This window comes from Accipiter gentilis, chromosome 3 (genome assembly GCF_929443795.1).
Source record: "Accipiter gentilis chromosome 3, bAccGen1.1, whole genome shotgun sequence".
Taxonomy (NCBI): Eukaryota; Metazoa; Chordata; class Aves; order Accipitriformes; family Accipitridae; genus Astur; species Astur gentilis.
This window is the reverse complement of record NC_064882.1, coordinates 21,943,561-21,958,756: the sequence shown is the minus strand read 5'-3', so window position 1 is coordinate 21,958,756 and position 15,196 is coordinate 21,943,561. Positions and strand designations below refer to the sequence as shown.

General features: G+C 40.1%; 2 protein-coding genes across 2 annotated transcripts in view; both read left to right on the top strand.

Annotated features, from left to right (window-relative positions):
• Positions 1-15,196, top strand: part of LIMCH1 (LIM and calponin homology domains 1) — a 181,275-nt gene that overhangs the window by 103,044 nt on the left and 63,035 nt on the right. Inside the window, exons 4-7 of the mRNA XM_049834791.1 lie at positions 3,153-3,259; positions 6,617-6,647; positions 9,688-9,798; positions 14,299-14,494. Of these exons, the coding sequence (XP_049690748.1) occupies positions 3,153-3,259; positions 6,617-6,647; positions 9,688-9,798; positions 14,299-14,494 (445 nt within the window). The remainder of the gene's footprint in view (positions 1-3,152; positions 3,260-6,616; positions 6,648-9,687; positions 9,799-14,298; positions 14,495-15,196) is intronic.
• The window catches only part of TMEM33 (transmembrane protein 33), a 185,775-nt gene continuing 177,500 nt past the window's right edge, over positions 6,922-15,196 (top strand). The window contains exon 1 of the mRNA XM_049834765.1: positions 6,922-6,925. The gene's annotated coding sequence lies outside the window, so the exon portion shown is untranslated. The remainder of the gene's footprint in view (positions 6,926-15,196) is intronic.

The following is a 15,196-nucleotide window of genomic DNA, read 5'->3' as shown; positions in this document are numbered from 1 at the left end:
TATATTTATAAAGTTTTCTAGATTAAAAAACAGATAAAATTTGCAAAATAACTTTAGACTGTAATCTGTAAGCTTGCTCTTTCTCTGGGAAAAAAACCCAGAAAATCAGAAGAAGACTTCTGATTTAGTATTCACGTGGACTGAAACTGAGAGGAGCCAGCAGGAGACAGTTGCAGGTCTTCTGGGGCTGTAGGAAATGACGTGCTGACCAAGTGATCTATCCTCCATCTATTCCAATTCTGCAACTGCAGCAAGTAACCGCTCAGAGAAAGGCAATATCATCTCCCTTTAATGTATTGAGAAAATTGCGTGTTAGTGCCTTGTAGGGGCTGCCAGAGGGACTGAATTCTGGCCACGTGTCTTTTGAGACCGCTGTAAAAGATACTGCCCCGTTAACTGAGGCACGGCAGCTGGCCACGCTGCGATCCTTGCCATTGCAGTGTGACCCATTTGCGTGACCTATTTAACTCTGCCAAGTTGTAAGGAGCAGGACATGCACATTAGGTGGGTGTTTTCACTCCCTTATTTAAGGTAAGCATGTTTTATATATATTGCTGCTTGTAAGCCTTTTTTTTTTTCCTTTTTTTTTTTTGAGTTTCTTCATAGCAGCAAAGGAGTGGCACTTTAGAATAGGTGACTACAAAAAAGGAGTAGTTACAGCAAACAAGTATGGAACTGTAATTTCAAAAAACGTAAGCAAAATTTTCTGGGAACTGAAGAAACTAGCACTTGGCTAATGCAAGGTGTCCTAATCCTGAGAGAAAGCTTTGCTGGGAACTGGGTCTTAATGATAAGACTCCTTTCTCCTTTTAGTGGCTTAGGAGTGTTGTTCTCCAGTGTCTTCATAGAACTAACAAATACGAATTCCAACTGGACTGGAGCAAACCAGGAAAAGTTTAGTTTTGCAGTAGTATGAGATACATTTTGGCTTGGAGATAGGCAGCCTAGGTGGTTTACCTGAATGTCTGTCACTTGAAACCAATTTGGTTGGTTTTGGGGGTTTTTTTAATCCTTTTAAACAAACTGTCATATTTAGGACCATTGGGAAATAAAACTTATGAGGTTGTTAACAAAAGCAAAAACTTCTTTCAGTGCTCACTGATTGCATCTTGTTAGCATGCATAATTATTCGTGCCTGTACAAGATACCAGCTTTCTGAGGAATTGTTTGGGTGATGGTGTTAGTGACTGTTGGCAAATGTTATATTTATGATGACCATCAAAATAAAAGCATGTACTAAACCAGGCATAGGGTTGTGACACTTTTTTTTTTTTTTTTTTGAGAAGTGGGCATTTGTTCATCAACAGAAGAACTGAGTTTCCAAACTACATGGCTGCCAAATGGCTGATATTTTTGTTACTGCTTATCATAACTTGGATGTGAACTTTTGGCATAGAGATGGGTGCAATTAGTTATCCCTGGAGTTCCCCCCACTTCAGTGGTTTTCTTAATCTATTAGGTTACTGTGTCCTGTATATTTTTGTTAGGAAATATTGTTAGGAACTTTTTTAAAAGTTTTTGCATTTTTATTAGATTTACACATCGCTCCACCCACCATTTGGAATTGACCAGAACTGTCCTCCATCAAAGGCTAAACACAAGAGTTAACTCACGTTGCAGTTGGAAAAATTATAATGCAAACAATAAGCCAGATGGGGAATTTTACAAGCATCTTTTCATGTCATGAATGATGCTGTCTCTCTGGGTTATGGGCTCTCTGCTGTCTCGACTGCTGTTCCTTTCCCCCTGGCTCCCCTCCAGAGCTGTTAAGTTTCAGTCAGGGAGATTTGGACTCCTCTAAATTTCCAAGTCCCTAGTTTTTTGTGGTGTGGCTGGTGACAGCGAGCTTTGTGTGCGAGAGCGTTGGCATGCAGAGCGCCGCAGCGATTAGCATGCTGATCGCTGTGCCCCGGCAGAATAAACAGGGCCGCTCTCGCCGAGCTATGGCCGTGCCACCCAAACAAAGGCCTGGGAGCAGATGTGGGGAGAGCCCTCCTCGCCAGTCCTGCTCTCTCACCCGGGGTGGGCAAGAGCTGATGCTGCCCAGGCTCCTCTGCTTCCCAGTTTTTACCAAAATGGAAGGTCTCTGCCACACGCTGTGGCTCTGCTCCTCTCTAACTCTTCATGTGGCAGCTTACCTCCAGTGGGAGGTTTGAGATGAGAGGCCTCAGAGAATAGCAAGCTGTACGTTATATCTTTGCTTGTCCACACATCTACCATTGCAGTTGCTGATCTAGCAATATGTATATCTGAAAACTTGTTCTCTACTGACCTTCAAGATTTATCTGCATAAGAAAGTTTCACTGGTTCTGTAAAAGGGGGGTGGTGTCCATGCATATGTGTAAGTAAGTATAAAACAATATATTAAATGTCTGTGCACACATACAGGTACAATCCCCTCGGTGCAAACCCGTGTGTCATCACTCGTGTTTGGTTTGAAAGAGGCTTGTATCAGTTTGTGCTTATCTTTCTCTTAGTTACTGATTTTTATTTTTTACACTCTGAAAAGTGTAAATCCTCCATGAAAACTGTTACAAAATCGGTGTTGTCTCTTTTTCCAGACAGTGGTCCCATAAAGTGTAGCTTCAAGCATTTTATTTGGGGAGAAGGCACCTACCTCTTTTCCCAGTGGCTTCTGGCTGCTTAAGGTTGGAGAGGCAAGAGACCAGTTGTGTTAACTAGGAGTAACTGGCTTGTTCGCACCGATACGCGAAATGTTTTCTGAACAAACTGCTTGTTTAAATGGTGGTGGACTGTTTCATATCTACCCTTACCGATCCCTTCAGAAATCCAGCCTTTTCTGCCCTGTAACGTGCTGAAGTTGTGTTGGCAGCCTACAAGCAGTAGGTGGGGAAATTAGCAGGGTTTTTTCAGTTAAAGAAGTTGCCAACATTTGGGGTTGGAAAGAGAGAAGTCAACAAACTTGTTGCAGTTACGTATCTTTAAAAAAAAAAAAAGTTTCATATTTATCTGGTTTTCAAACAAAACCTATACTGACTTCCTAAATTATGTGACTGGAAATGTCTTTGGTTCTTCATCTAGCTGATGATATGACTATTTCTGAGCTGTCAGGGAGAGATTGGTTCCGTAGGGTTATTTTTTTCAGTGACGAAGAGTTAAAACCTTTTTTTGTTTGTTTTGCCTCTTTTCAGGATAATATCATCTTATTCTTAAGAGGCTGCAAAGAGCTGGGACTTAAAGAATCTCAGCTTTTTGATCCTGGTGATCTGCAGGACACATCAAACAGAGTGACCATCAAGTAAGTACAACTGCAGTTTGCAATTAGTATGTTACAACCTCAGACGCATGTGATGCAATAGTAAATATTTAAGGATGTGCAAGAGGCTATGCTCATCTGCTCATACTGTCATTTGTATAAAGCAAATAGGAAGCTGAGGTTTGAGAAACCTTCAGCACTGGGAAGAATACATTGTTCTCTTCAACAGGCTTTCTCTAAGGGCTGTTATTTTTTCCAGAGAGATCAACCACAGCTCTTTTAAAATACTGTTTTAGTTAGGCAATGAGATTCTGTGGGATTTAGGGGTTTTCCTGAGTCTAAATTGATGGCATTCTTTTTTTGTCTGTCCAACTAATGAACTATGTAGGCTGAGGAGAAAAATCACAGCTCTGTTATTTCAGATTAAACTGTTTTGAAGATGCATTACAGGACATTTATAGGCTTCTCAAACTCTACAAGGTGCAGACATGAGCACAGTCTGTTTATTTCCTAACAAGAGCTGTAGGCTGGGACATGATACTTGGGCTGAGAATGTGTGTGAACTGTGTGGACTAGAAATGCCAAAGTTTAGATACTTTTTCACCAAAGTCACATGCCTACTACCACACACATATTAAGAGGTTCTCCTTCTTAATAACTAATTCATGGTTTTTTGTGGGGGTGAAGTGATTTTTTTTTTTTTGAAATCTTCTTTTAATCGGCAGCCTTTTAGCCCTGGTATGTGCACATCCCTCACTGCAAAGAGTACTAGGTGCTTAGACTCCAATGCTTGTATTTTCAGCATTTCACCCCACAAAGTGATTAAAAATATAGATGTGAAACTGGCACAGAAAGAATTACTGACTTGCCTAAGGTCACACAGAGCAGGCTTGAATAAAAGTCCATATAGTCAGAGATTGAAGTCATAAATAGAAACTGTTGTCCCTTTCAGGGAAGATTTTTTTCATCATTGACTAGAGGAACAGAAGCAATTAGACTGTATTTTTCTCTTGTTTATATTAACGGTAATCAAGCTCCCTACCCACCAAGAGCAAGAGCACCCCACACTTTCATAAAATAAACAGAATTTGTAATTGCTGTTATGTAGAAGTTCTCTTGAAAATTTTGGGTCTATCATGCGTAATATTAAGAAGTTATTACTCTACAGACAAGCAAATGCTGCTGAGTTCATTGAATGGCCTTGTTTCATTTGGCCAAAAAGATCACTAATGAAATCCTGGTCAGACATACCCATTTTAGAAAAGTATATGGAAACAATTTACTAAATTTCAGCAGCATTCTATTTTTTTTTCCCTTCTGGCAGTGGAAGTTGGGCAAGTTTTCATGGTGTTCAGGCATTGTCTGGGAAAATTCAAAGGTTCTGAAAATCGAATTGGCCACTTGCCTTATTTTAAGGAATAGTATCCCACTTTTTGCTTCTTTCCAAGTTTCTGGCTCTAATATGAGGTTCTTCTTGCCTGTACATACCAGTGAGAGGGGGCTATGTAACTTATTTCTTCTAAATCTGGTAATATTGCAATGAAAGAGGTTCTTATGACGTCCTGTAAAATCATGACAATGAGTGGCTGAAGAGAATCGCAAAACAATCCCTAATCTCCATATAAAACCCTAATCTCCATATGAAACCAGAGAGAAAGAGTCTTTCTGATAAGAAGCTTGATCTTTTTGGGCTGAGGATGGTGGAGTATCTCGGAGGAGGCAGGTTGAAGGCTGGGACGAGCATGGAGCTCCAAGGAGAGCTGTCCAGCACGTAAGCAAGTTAAACCAGGAGTAATAAACTCTGCGGAGCTGGCTTGGCCTTCTGCTGAATAGTATGCTAGATAGATGTGAAGTGTCTCACTGGCATGGATTTTTTTTCCCCCATCAACTCTTCAGAGAAAGCAACTGTGGAAATGAGCCAAATGTTTTCCTAGCGCTGTCCAAGTTCACGCTGAGTAACTGAGTTGAGGTGTACAAGCCAAGTCCATGACTGTTGTAAAGAACTATGTTCAAGACTGTCTTCTGCTAGCTAGTTCCCAAAGCATTAAGGTGATTATTTTTTTTCCCCCTCTTTGAAGACTTCTGGATTATTTTTTAAACATGGTAAAAGTGGTATTTGTTCTGTGGTAGAGGACAAATATGACATTATTGCACATGATTAAGATAATGATATTTTTAACCAGGTTTTTTTCATATAGATGTTAGTTGAGGTATGCATTAGATCTATTTTTTTTGGATCATTCAGCTTATAAAAATTATGAGCTAATGCTGTAAAGAATTTCTTCCTGACTTGTTAAACAAGACTCTTTTCCACTGCTATTTTGTTAAGAAAAAAAAATAGGACTGTTTTCTTTTTCTTAGTATGGGTGTATTGGTGGATAAAATTCTGGCTTAAAAAAAGATGTTATCAAAAATACTTTGTTTTAGCATTGCCTGTATTTGGGCTTTTTGTTGTTCTCACAGATTTAAGTACATTTTGTTTTGGTCAGGTAACCTTTAATGTTGGAGTGAACTTACTGTTATAGTAGAAGGCAATTCCATTATAAATAATTGGGAGACAATCTTTTCTGAATCTGAAGTAATCTTATTTATTTTTCAGCACCTGAATGTGATGCACATTTCCTCCATTCTTTTTTAGTGGTTTTTTTGCTGAACTTTGAAATACTGTTTATGTTTGCACAAACTTAGTGCTTTGTTGTTTCTCACATAAAACTTCCACCCTTTGATGAACACTGGTGAAAAAAAATTTGAGAAGGATGCCAATGTTCAGTCTGAGTGCTTGAGTATACATTCAAAAAATAAATATGTTTTCCACAGCAGGCTCTGTTGTAACTGGCAGGATCTTTGTTACTTCAGCCATCTACTTTGTTCTTTGTGATGCTTGTTTCCACAGAAGCACCTGCTCTATTTCCTTAACGTTTGGTGGTGATTTCCTCAGGCTCCTATGCATGTTCAGTTGCTTCCAGAATCTGTATGGGTTGCATGATTTATCACAGAGCAGAACCTGACTGTTGGATTACTGCAGGATGCATTTTAGCAGTGAGGACTTTTGTCATCTTTTTTGAAGAAATCGGCAACTCTGTTTCAGGGAAATATTTTCGGCACTGTCCTACTTCACTGGGGGACCGTTACGAATGCATTTTCTTTTTGTACCTCCAGAATTCTAATTTAATGATTGAAGTAATGGTGACAAAATACTCCCACGTTATGAATAAATGAATGTATGAACTACATCTTCTTAGCTTTCATCTGTTTCCAGCCAGCAGAAGTGTTCTGCAGGCTTTTGTTAGGGAAAATGTGATCTGCTGCATACACGCTCTTGGAAAGTGTGCCTGCTTTCTGATTAATTTTTTTTTCCTCTTTTTTTTTTTTTGTGTGTGTGTGTGTGCGCGCAACCAGGAACATTGACTATAGTAGGAAGCTGAAAAATGTAAGTACATCACTTGGAGGGGTTTTTTGGGGGTTGCGGTTTTTTTTCTTTTGTCTGGTTAATCCTGTATTTGGCCTGAGCAGCAATTATGTCAGTAAAAACTGAGTACAGATGAGTATTGCTGAAAAGTTGTTCTGTGTACAAACCTAACCAGGTTCTACTGGAAATTTAGGTAGAGCTGGTATGGCAGAGGAGCCTTACAACAGAAATAATACGAAGAATGTTTGTCTTTTCTTAGATAAGGGATAAATAATGCGATCTCTGCGCTGTCCGTTGTGGTTTTCACTGGGAACAGTCTGACTCAACCACGAAGTTACGCTTTTGTAGCCTTTCATAAATATATAGGCATAAAGTATGTTTGCACAAAGCACTTAAAATGAATTAAAATGATCTTTAGATCTGGATGTAAGTCTTCACTATCAGATTTGCTAGCTTTCTTGTTGTTCTTCCAAATAAATGAGTGTTTCCCCAGAAAGGCTAATTCCATTTAACTTCAATTTCTCGTTAATTTAAACTAACGGCAATGGTAATGGATCCTCTAATTGTTAAGTGGAAAAGAAAATGGCTAAACTTTGCTGGTCTCATAGTTAGTTACTCTCCTGAAGCCTAGCAAGCTGTCTGTCCTTAGTCAGCTGTAAACTGCTATAAATTCAATTTTATATTTGGCTCACATCCTTGTAAATGGCTAGGAAATGCCAAGACTTTTCCTAATAACTTTGCAAGCCAGTAATCGTGACTGCAGGTAAAAAATAATAAAAACCACCAAAACCACCAACACCTCCCCCCCAGATTATTTCATCCTGTCTTTCCCATCATCATTAGAGTAATATCTTCGGCATCCAGCACACAAAGTTGTAGGGGGGGAGTTCAGCTTTGGCATATTAGCACTCTTGTGGGCACTGGCTAAATATCTTTGTACAGATGTATTGGTTTAAAGGTAAAGTTTCAAAAGTATCCTCCACAGCGTGCTTGTAGGCAATATATGCTTTCCAGGTGCATGATCCTGCAACCTCGGCTGGCAGCCAGTCAGAATTGCTTGCAAATGTGACATTATTTGGAAAAAAAAAAAAGTGGATGAAGAAAGGAAGAAGAGAGAAAGTGATCAAATGCTAGCAGAAATAAATAAAAATACCACAACCTTCATCAGAGAACTGAATGGCAAAATGAATTGGACAGTTTGCTGGTTGCTAAGAATACTGTATTTCCAAGTGTTTTCACTTAACTTGAGAACATGTACTGTAAGAATTTTTTACATAAATTTGTTGAGTAGTGCTGTTTGAAGGAAAACAGCTCAGATAAAGGTTGTTTCAAGACAAAAAAATCAGTATTGGCGAAAGCACCTCCTTTCTCTCAGCACAGTAGTATCAATTTCGATGTAATTTTAAAAACAAGGGGAAAATTTCTGAACTTTATTAAAAATGTTATTCAGTTATGTCATGGCCTGTATATTTATAAACTAAAGGAAAATATAAACTATATATATAAAATTTATATTATGCACCACAGTTGTTTTTAAACAGGGGGTCTGTATGACACGTGCTATATCCTTTTCTGGCAGGGCCTCAGCTGGAGTGCTGTGTGTGATTTTGGACATCACACTTAAATGAAAAATGGGGATGTTAGAGAAAGTTGATGAGAAAAGGCTAATCAGAAGTCTAGCATATGTGACTGAGGAGGAGGCACCGAAGGAATGTGGGTGGATGTTTTAGGAAAGAAGAGTCTGAGAGACATGTCTGTCCCCAGCGCCTCCGTGGGATTTCTCCTAGTCCTATTTTCTTTAGTTCACTATATAGTATGAATTTTATGGCCCTGTCCCATCAAAACATTAACTACTATATTTCAGTTTATTTAACTTTTTTGAAAAAGACAGCTGATGTCAACTATTATTTGTTATTGGTTGCACATCTTTTCCACATGAAAATACTTCCTGTTTTTTCTGCAGTTAAATACTTTGCAGTGTCACAGAATATGCCAAAATAATGAGGATTAAATGAGAAAAAGGCCTAAGTTCTGAGGTGATGGTTTGGCATTTTTAAGCAGTGCAAAACATTGAACTGAATTGCCTTTGATGATCAGTTTCCAGTCCAAATTGCTGCTGCACAGGTACCATTAAAGACATTGCTTTAAGTGGAGACATATGTGATTGCAGAGGACTGTTTGCTTTCCCTGCATGATATAAATATCACCAGTTTTGGAGGTGTTGGATTTGACCATCCTGAGCATCTTCATTTCTCCTTTCCTAAAACAAGTGCAACACCAGCAGCGTCAGATCAGATTTCTTTGCTGCCTAAAGGAGTAAGAGGGTATATAAACATTTGCAAGAGCAATTCTTGGCTTTTTTTCCACACTAGTTTTGAAGTGACTTGAGTTACGGAGAGGCATCAAGTCAGAACTTGAATGAAACCACTAACTCTTTCTGCTTTAGTCTGATAGAAACAACCAGCTGCTCATGGCTTTTGATTAATCTTGGGCTAAGCATTTTTTAAGCTAGCAGAAGCCTGGAAGTAAATGTTCCTGTGTTGTCTGGTTAATTACTTTAAGATGATTAAAAATGGAACTACCTTTTCTGTCCTTGAAATAGGCAGGCACACATTTCAGATGTTTTATTTATTCCATTAGTCTTAACGGTTTTAATTAGTGACCACTAGTATTAGTACTTTTTAGGGACTTTTTTCCTATTGGGTTTACAAACAGATACATTTATAAGTGTGTCTTCTGTACAGTTTCAAATATCTTGTCTGGTTTTTCTATTCAGATTTACTTTTGGTGTTTATTTTCTAGGCAGACATGACAGTTTCATTTTCTTATAAACGTACCAGGAAGATAATGTGTTAACTTATGTATTCTGTAGGACTGTTTACATTTTCATAGTTACCCACCATATTTATTTTTAACCATTGACAGACACTTCCCTTTCAATTCCGATTTATAACAAAATCTTGTGCTGCTGTGCAGTTTAGAATAAATGAGAGATGCTGAAGGGATGTAAATTTAGCTAAGCGTGTAGATGGCTTCAATTAATTCTTATTAACTTCTGCAGGTATTAGTCACCATTTATTGGCTAGGGAAAGCGGCAAACAGCTGCACGTCGTATAGTGGATCAACCCTGAACTTGAAGGAGTTTGAAGGTTTGCTGGCACAAATGAGAAAGGTATCTTTTTGTTATGTTTTGGGAATGGAAATTTCATTCGAATTATTACTCCCATAAATAACCTGTTTGTTGCTAAATATGAGAGAAGTGGGGGGGGTCTGGAGTACAAATTACTTGGTAAACCCCTACCTTCTTCGAAAATGTTTCTGGTGTGAACGTGAATCAAAGCAGCCAGCTTTGTGGAGATATCAGTGATGCAGCACATGATGTCAAGACAGGGCTTTAGAATTGTCACATGGCTCTGTCATCTTCACATATTTTGGTTTGAATTATTTTCATTTATGACACAGAGTTTCAGCTAGAAGAGCTGAGACTCAAAACTAAGGTGGCAGGACTCACAGGAGCAGAGATTTTTCTTCTTTAAAACATTCAGTCTCATGGGCAGTTCTTCTGTTTTTAAATTGCAACATAAAGCATCAAACCAAAGTATCTAAATAAAGCTGAAGGGTAGAAGGAGGAGATTATGTTTCACCAAGGGCATAGTTACGATGAATCTGTGTTTTGCCAAGCTCTAAATTCTCACTGAAATCGTATTTGGTGGTTTATGATGAGCTGAGCTCTGCTGGAAAGGAAAAGTTGTGATTGCTGTAGGGTGGTTTGGGGACTTCTGGTTGAATGCTCCCGCATGCCCTGAACCTCGACATGAGACACTTAACCTCAGTAATGGTTAGCGTTGATATCCAAGGATGCGTTTACTGGGGATGGAAGGGGCAAGGAGCAGGCATGTAAGAAGACATCAGCACCTGGTGCTAGCATCATATGTGTCAGACATACTGCTCAGGAAAGGCCGTGCAGATATATTCTCCAGCCCACAGAGAGCTCCGTGCCTGCTGCTCCCTCCCCATCTCATTTAACAACCAAGTCACCACAGGCAGTAGGGTTTGGGGACCATGGGAGACTCTTTACTCTCCTTGAGCTCTGTGCTACTGCGTCTGCACCAGCTGCAGCACTTCATTCTGGGATCTCAGAGGGCCAGCACCAGATTGCTACCAAAGAGGAAATACTTGGCTGACTGATAGCAGTTCCTACACCCTGGTGTGATGGGTAAAATCCCTGTTTGTGAGCCCAGTTCCTGTGAACAAGCAGGTGGAAATGGAGAGGAAAAGAGAACATCCTGCTTCTCTGTAGCGGTTTATTTTGGTCTTCATTTGAAATGACCTGTGCTAATCACGCAGGACTTTGCCACTCATGAGTGATATGACTGAGCCTAAGCAATAAAGAAATGAAGTTAATACTTGAATTACTGCCAAACAGAAGACGTGGGGAAGGAGCAGTCCCCACTGCAAAGAGTCTGAAAGGTAAAACAAAGACAGACAAGGGAGCTAGCGCAGAAAAATTCCCAAAGTGCAGGTTGCTGTCATGTTAGTGCTGCATGGTATCATGGTTTATTTTTTAATGTTTAATCTCACAGCACGAGGCTCTTTTTTTTCCAGGTGATGTTTACCCATCAAACTAATCATCAGACATTTTGGAGGTCCTATCTTGAGCCCTTTTGTGGGATAAAGTAGGCTGGGGCCAAAAGCTGATGACTGTGGAGGCCTGGCTGGGCAGTGCAGAACACTGCAGGTCGAGGACAAAAGCAAGAGGCTGAGACTTGATTTGTTGCAGATGTTGGAGCTGGGAGCAGAGTAGAGATCTCATAAAAGCTGAAAGCTATATATTCCTTTAACGTAAAAACAGAGCGCTTTGCAGTCCTGAAAAGTCTTGTTGAAGTGGTGCTGGTATGAAGGCTGCTGGCGACTTATTTTAAGGTCACCTCCCTACTCCTGTACCCCTGCAGTATTTCCCATTGGCAATTGTGTCTGTTACTGCATTTGAAGAGGATTTGGTTGTAAAATAGAACATGTTAATCATGCTGTGCAACACTCTGATGTTCTTTATAGCTGTGCACGAGTGATGAAAAGACACTTTATCACATTCTCTACTGGCATTTTTTTCCACAGAATTTAATAATTAAATCGACCATAAATTCAGTCTGGTTTAGTTCTTCTGTTATAAATCCTCTCTGCCCTCCTTTTTTAATAAGCAAATCAAAAGGCAGCTTGGATGTAAGTTGTCTCGGACTCATCTTTTTCTACTTCTCATACTGAAAGGGCTATTCATTTCTAATTTTATTCATGCTACTCTGTTTTTAATTTCATTAACTATTTGGATATGCATTCTTCTTTACTTCTTAAGCTAGAAGTTCCCAATAACAAAACATCCATGACTTTTTGATTATATTTAGTGGGTGGAACTTCCTGGAGAAACGCATCTTGTATTTGGCAATCACACTTTTACTACCACTCAGTGACATACTGTGTTTTTAATTAGGTAGTATGAAAGACTAATGTGCTGTTGTGTGTCATGTTACGGTGTTATCAGTCGTGCAGATAACCACTTTCCCACTGATAACATTTGAGAGATGACATTTGTTCAAGGCAGGACAAGTACCCGTCTGTGAGACGGCACTGGGCTGGAAGAGTAGCTTTGCCAAGGGGAAGGCTGTAAAGAACACGTTTACAGAAATCTAAGATCCCATCCTGGTGCCTGCCTCCTAATTCCTGGTGAGCGGCATGCAAAATTAACATCAACAGGCCTTTGAAAGTAGTGTCTGCAGAACTCATTAGTTCACAATTGGACTGTTTTCAAACTCTGGGAGATAGTGAATGCAGGATGGGGCTCCTTGCCCAAGTTTAAGTCCCTGTAACTGCTGAGCAGTTCTGTGTCATTCAAATACAGTAATTTAGGAAAATGGAAACGTGCCTGAGGATTGAGAATAGCTGATTGGTATGAAGGGATGAGGGGATTTAGGGAATTTGGATTTTTAAAAAGATTTTTGGATTGTGTCGCAAACAGGATTTTGGTAGGATTTTTAGATTTGTTCTTGGAAGTGTGTAACTCGTGCAGATTTCAGGGAGACGGATCTTTGTTGTCTAGTGTTTCTATCAGTATTTTAGTTTACTAAGCAGGACTGGGGGAGGAAATTACATAGGATTCAATTACGACTTTGTTAGATGTATTTTATTTGTTTTTAGAAAATACTTTCACTTCAGTTTGCAATGAGGTTACTTAATGACATTACCACACTTTAGCTTGGCCTTAGGTGACCTTTGCTGCTGCCCTTAATGTGGTATTTTGGCAGAGCAATGGTGAGTGGCACTAATTAAGCCTTCTTCCTGAAAAGTCTGCAGGACGTTGGGCCTGATCTCTCAGTCATGCTTCGAGCCTCCCTCTTTTCCAGCATGGAAGCTTTGGTGTGTACTGCTGGGCTCTCCTCTCTCCATCAATTCTCCTTTCTTGTGGGGAGGTGGCCTGCCATAGCGTACTGTGTTGTTCTTGATTGATCTTCTCACTGGCAGTACTAGTAACAGGTAAAACCTTAGCAGTAAGGGACAGTGGGACCTGTGCTCAACATATAGCCATTGTGCTCCAGCTAGTGGTAAGCAGGGGGTGCTTCTTAATTAGGAATTAATATTCAAATGCTTCAGGGGAAAAAAAAGAAAGAAAAAAAAAAAAATCACATTCCAGTCTCTTTGGGTCGCAAAATGTCAGTCTGTTAATGGCACCCACATCTCTGACTTTACTTACTGTCTGGGGAGAAAAAAACAGATTTATCTTTGAATAAACGTAGTTTATTTTTGTTTTTTCTAAGCCTGTGCGATTGTAATTAATGTTAAGACACTGTCTAAAACAAGGAATTTATTATAATGCAAGGGTGAGGATGGCTTCTATTGACCTTTTCCTCTGCTGGAGTTTCAGTGTTTTAGTATGTGCTGCTTGCACTGGAAAGAATTTATAATCACAGGGCTGTCAAAGACAACCATTGTTCTCCCTGCTCTGAACATGTGGGTCAGCTACAAGTGCTTTCATATCCCCCAGAGCCAGGAGCTGGCAAAGAGTAAAGAGCACAACTGAATTCTTCTGAGGCATCAGGAAAAGCATTTTGCATATTTTTCATTGCTGATTGCTTCAGAAAGACATCCCTCTTTCATAACAGGAATTTCTCTTCAAGGTAGAGGGAGGCTGGGGCACACTGCTTCATTATTTTGCCGAGCTGAAGCAGCAACAACAAATGCTGTCTGCTGGTGTCCTGGCCACTTACAATAGATGGGCAAGGGGAGGGGGGAGATCTTTTGGAAAGCAGCAGACTTAAACCTGATGCAGGCACGATGTTAAAATTGTAGTGCCTTTGCCTGTGCTATGGACTATGGACGACAAGTCAAGTTTCAGGTTACTTTCAGTTTTGATCGGTTTATTAACTTGCCTGTTGCAGCTTTTTCTCAGTTCACCGTAGTAATCTACTGAGCGGGGTTTCCTCTTAATCAGCATAAAATTGGGGTTTGTTGCAAGCTTGCACATTTGTCTTGAAGGGGAGAAGGGGCAGAAAATAAGGAAACTGTTTTTTGGGGAGGAGATTTTTAGTATTTGGTAAGACGCTTTGCTGGCTGATGTGTAATGGATCTCATGGGCATGTCGGTGGCTTCTTTGTGAAGAAGTACCTGCTGTGCTTCCCTGTAGGAAACGGAGGATATTGAGAGCCCAAAGCGCAGCATTCGTGACAGTGGCTATATAGACTGCTGGGACTCTGAACGCAGCGATTCCCTCTCCCCGCCTCGCCACGGTAGAGATGATTCCTTTGACAGTCTGGACTCCTTTGGCTCCCGCTCGCAGCAGACACCATCTCCAGATGTAGTGCTCAGAGGGAGCAGCGATGGTAAGTACTGGTCACTGTGGCACATGGGTAACCTTGTGACATATAAGTAATGTTTCTGAAGCAAATGCGCCATTCAGAAGCTGGACACAGCCTCTGAATCGTGCTAATCTGGTGGGAGAATTTCTCTGTGAATGCTGATTTGTGCTCCCTGAGGTTTAGATGACTTTGCCAACAACTTACTTGAAGTCTGTCTCAGTTAGGATAGCGTAGCGTTGGAAAATGAGTTACATCATTGCAGTGTAATTTTATGATGGGAAGAGTGCTTTTCTGGGTTACGGTGTAAGAGGATGTTATGCAGACTCATTTTAACTTATGAACTAGGCTGGAGCAAGAAATAAAAGTACAGGAACAAGGGAAATATTGAAGTGAATGAAATACTTGCCTAAGTAAACCCTGGGCAGATAAATGACATAGAAATATCTTGGAAACGTCTGATGCTTGACAGAGTTTTGAAGTCTGATGTACAACATTTTACCAAATGTCGTATTTGTCTTCATGGTATTGAGAAAACTGAGTGAATTAATAGCTCCCAGTATCAGACCTGTGGCCATCTTTGTACACCTTTGAGTGAGGACCTGCAGCTCTAGGCTTACAGAAGGGGTGCTGTTTCTCTGCCTTTCTTGTCTGATTCCCAGAGGCTTCCAGAGGCTTGTAAATACAGCGTGCTGGATGAGGAAGGATTTGCTAGGGATAGGTGTGGAG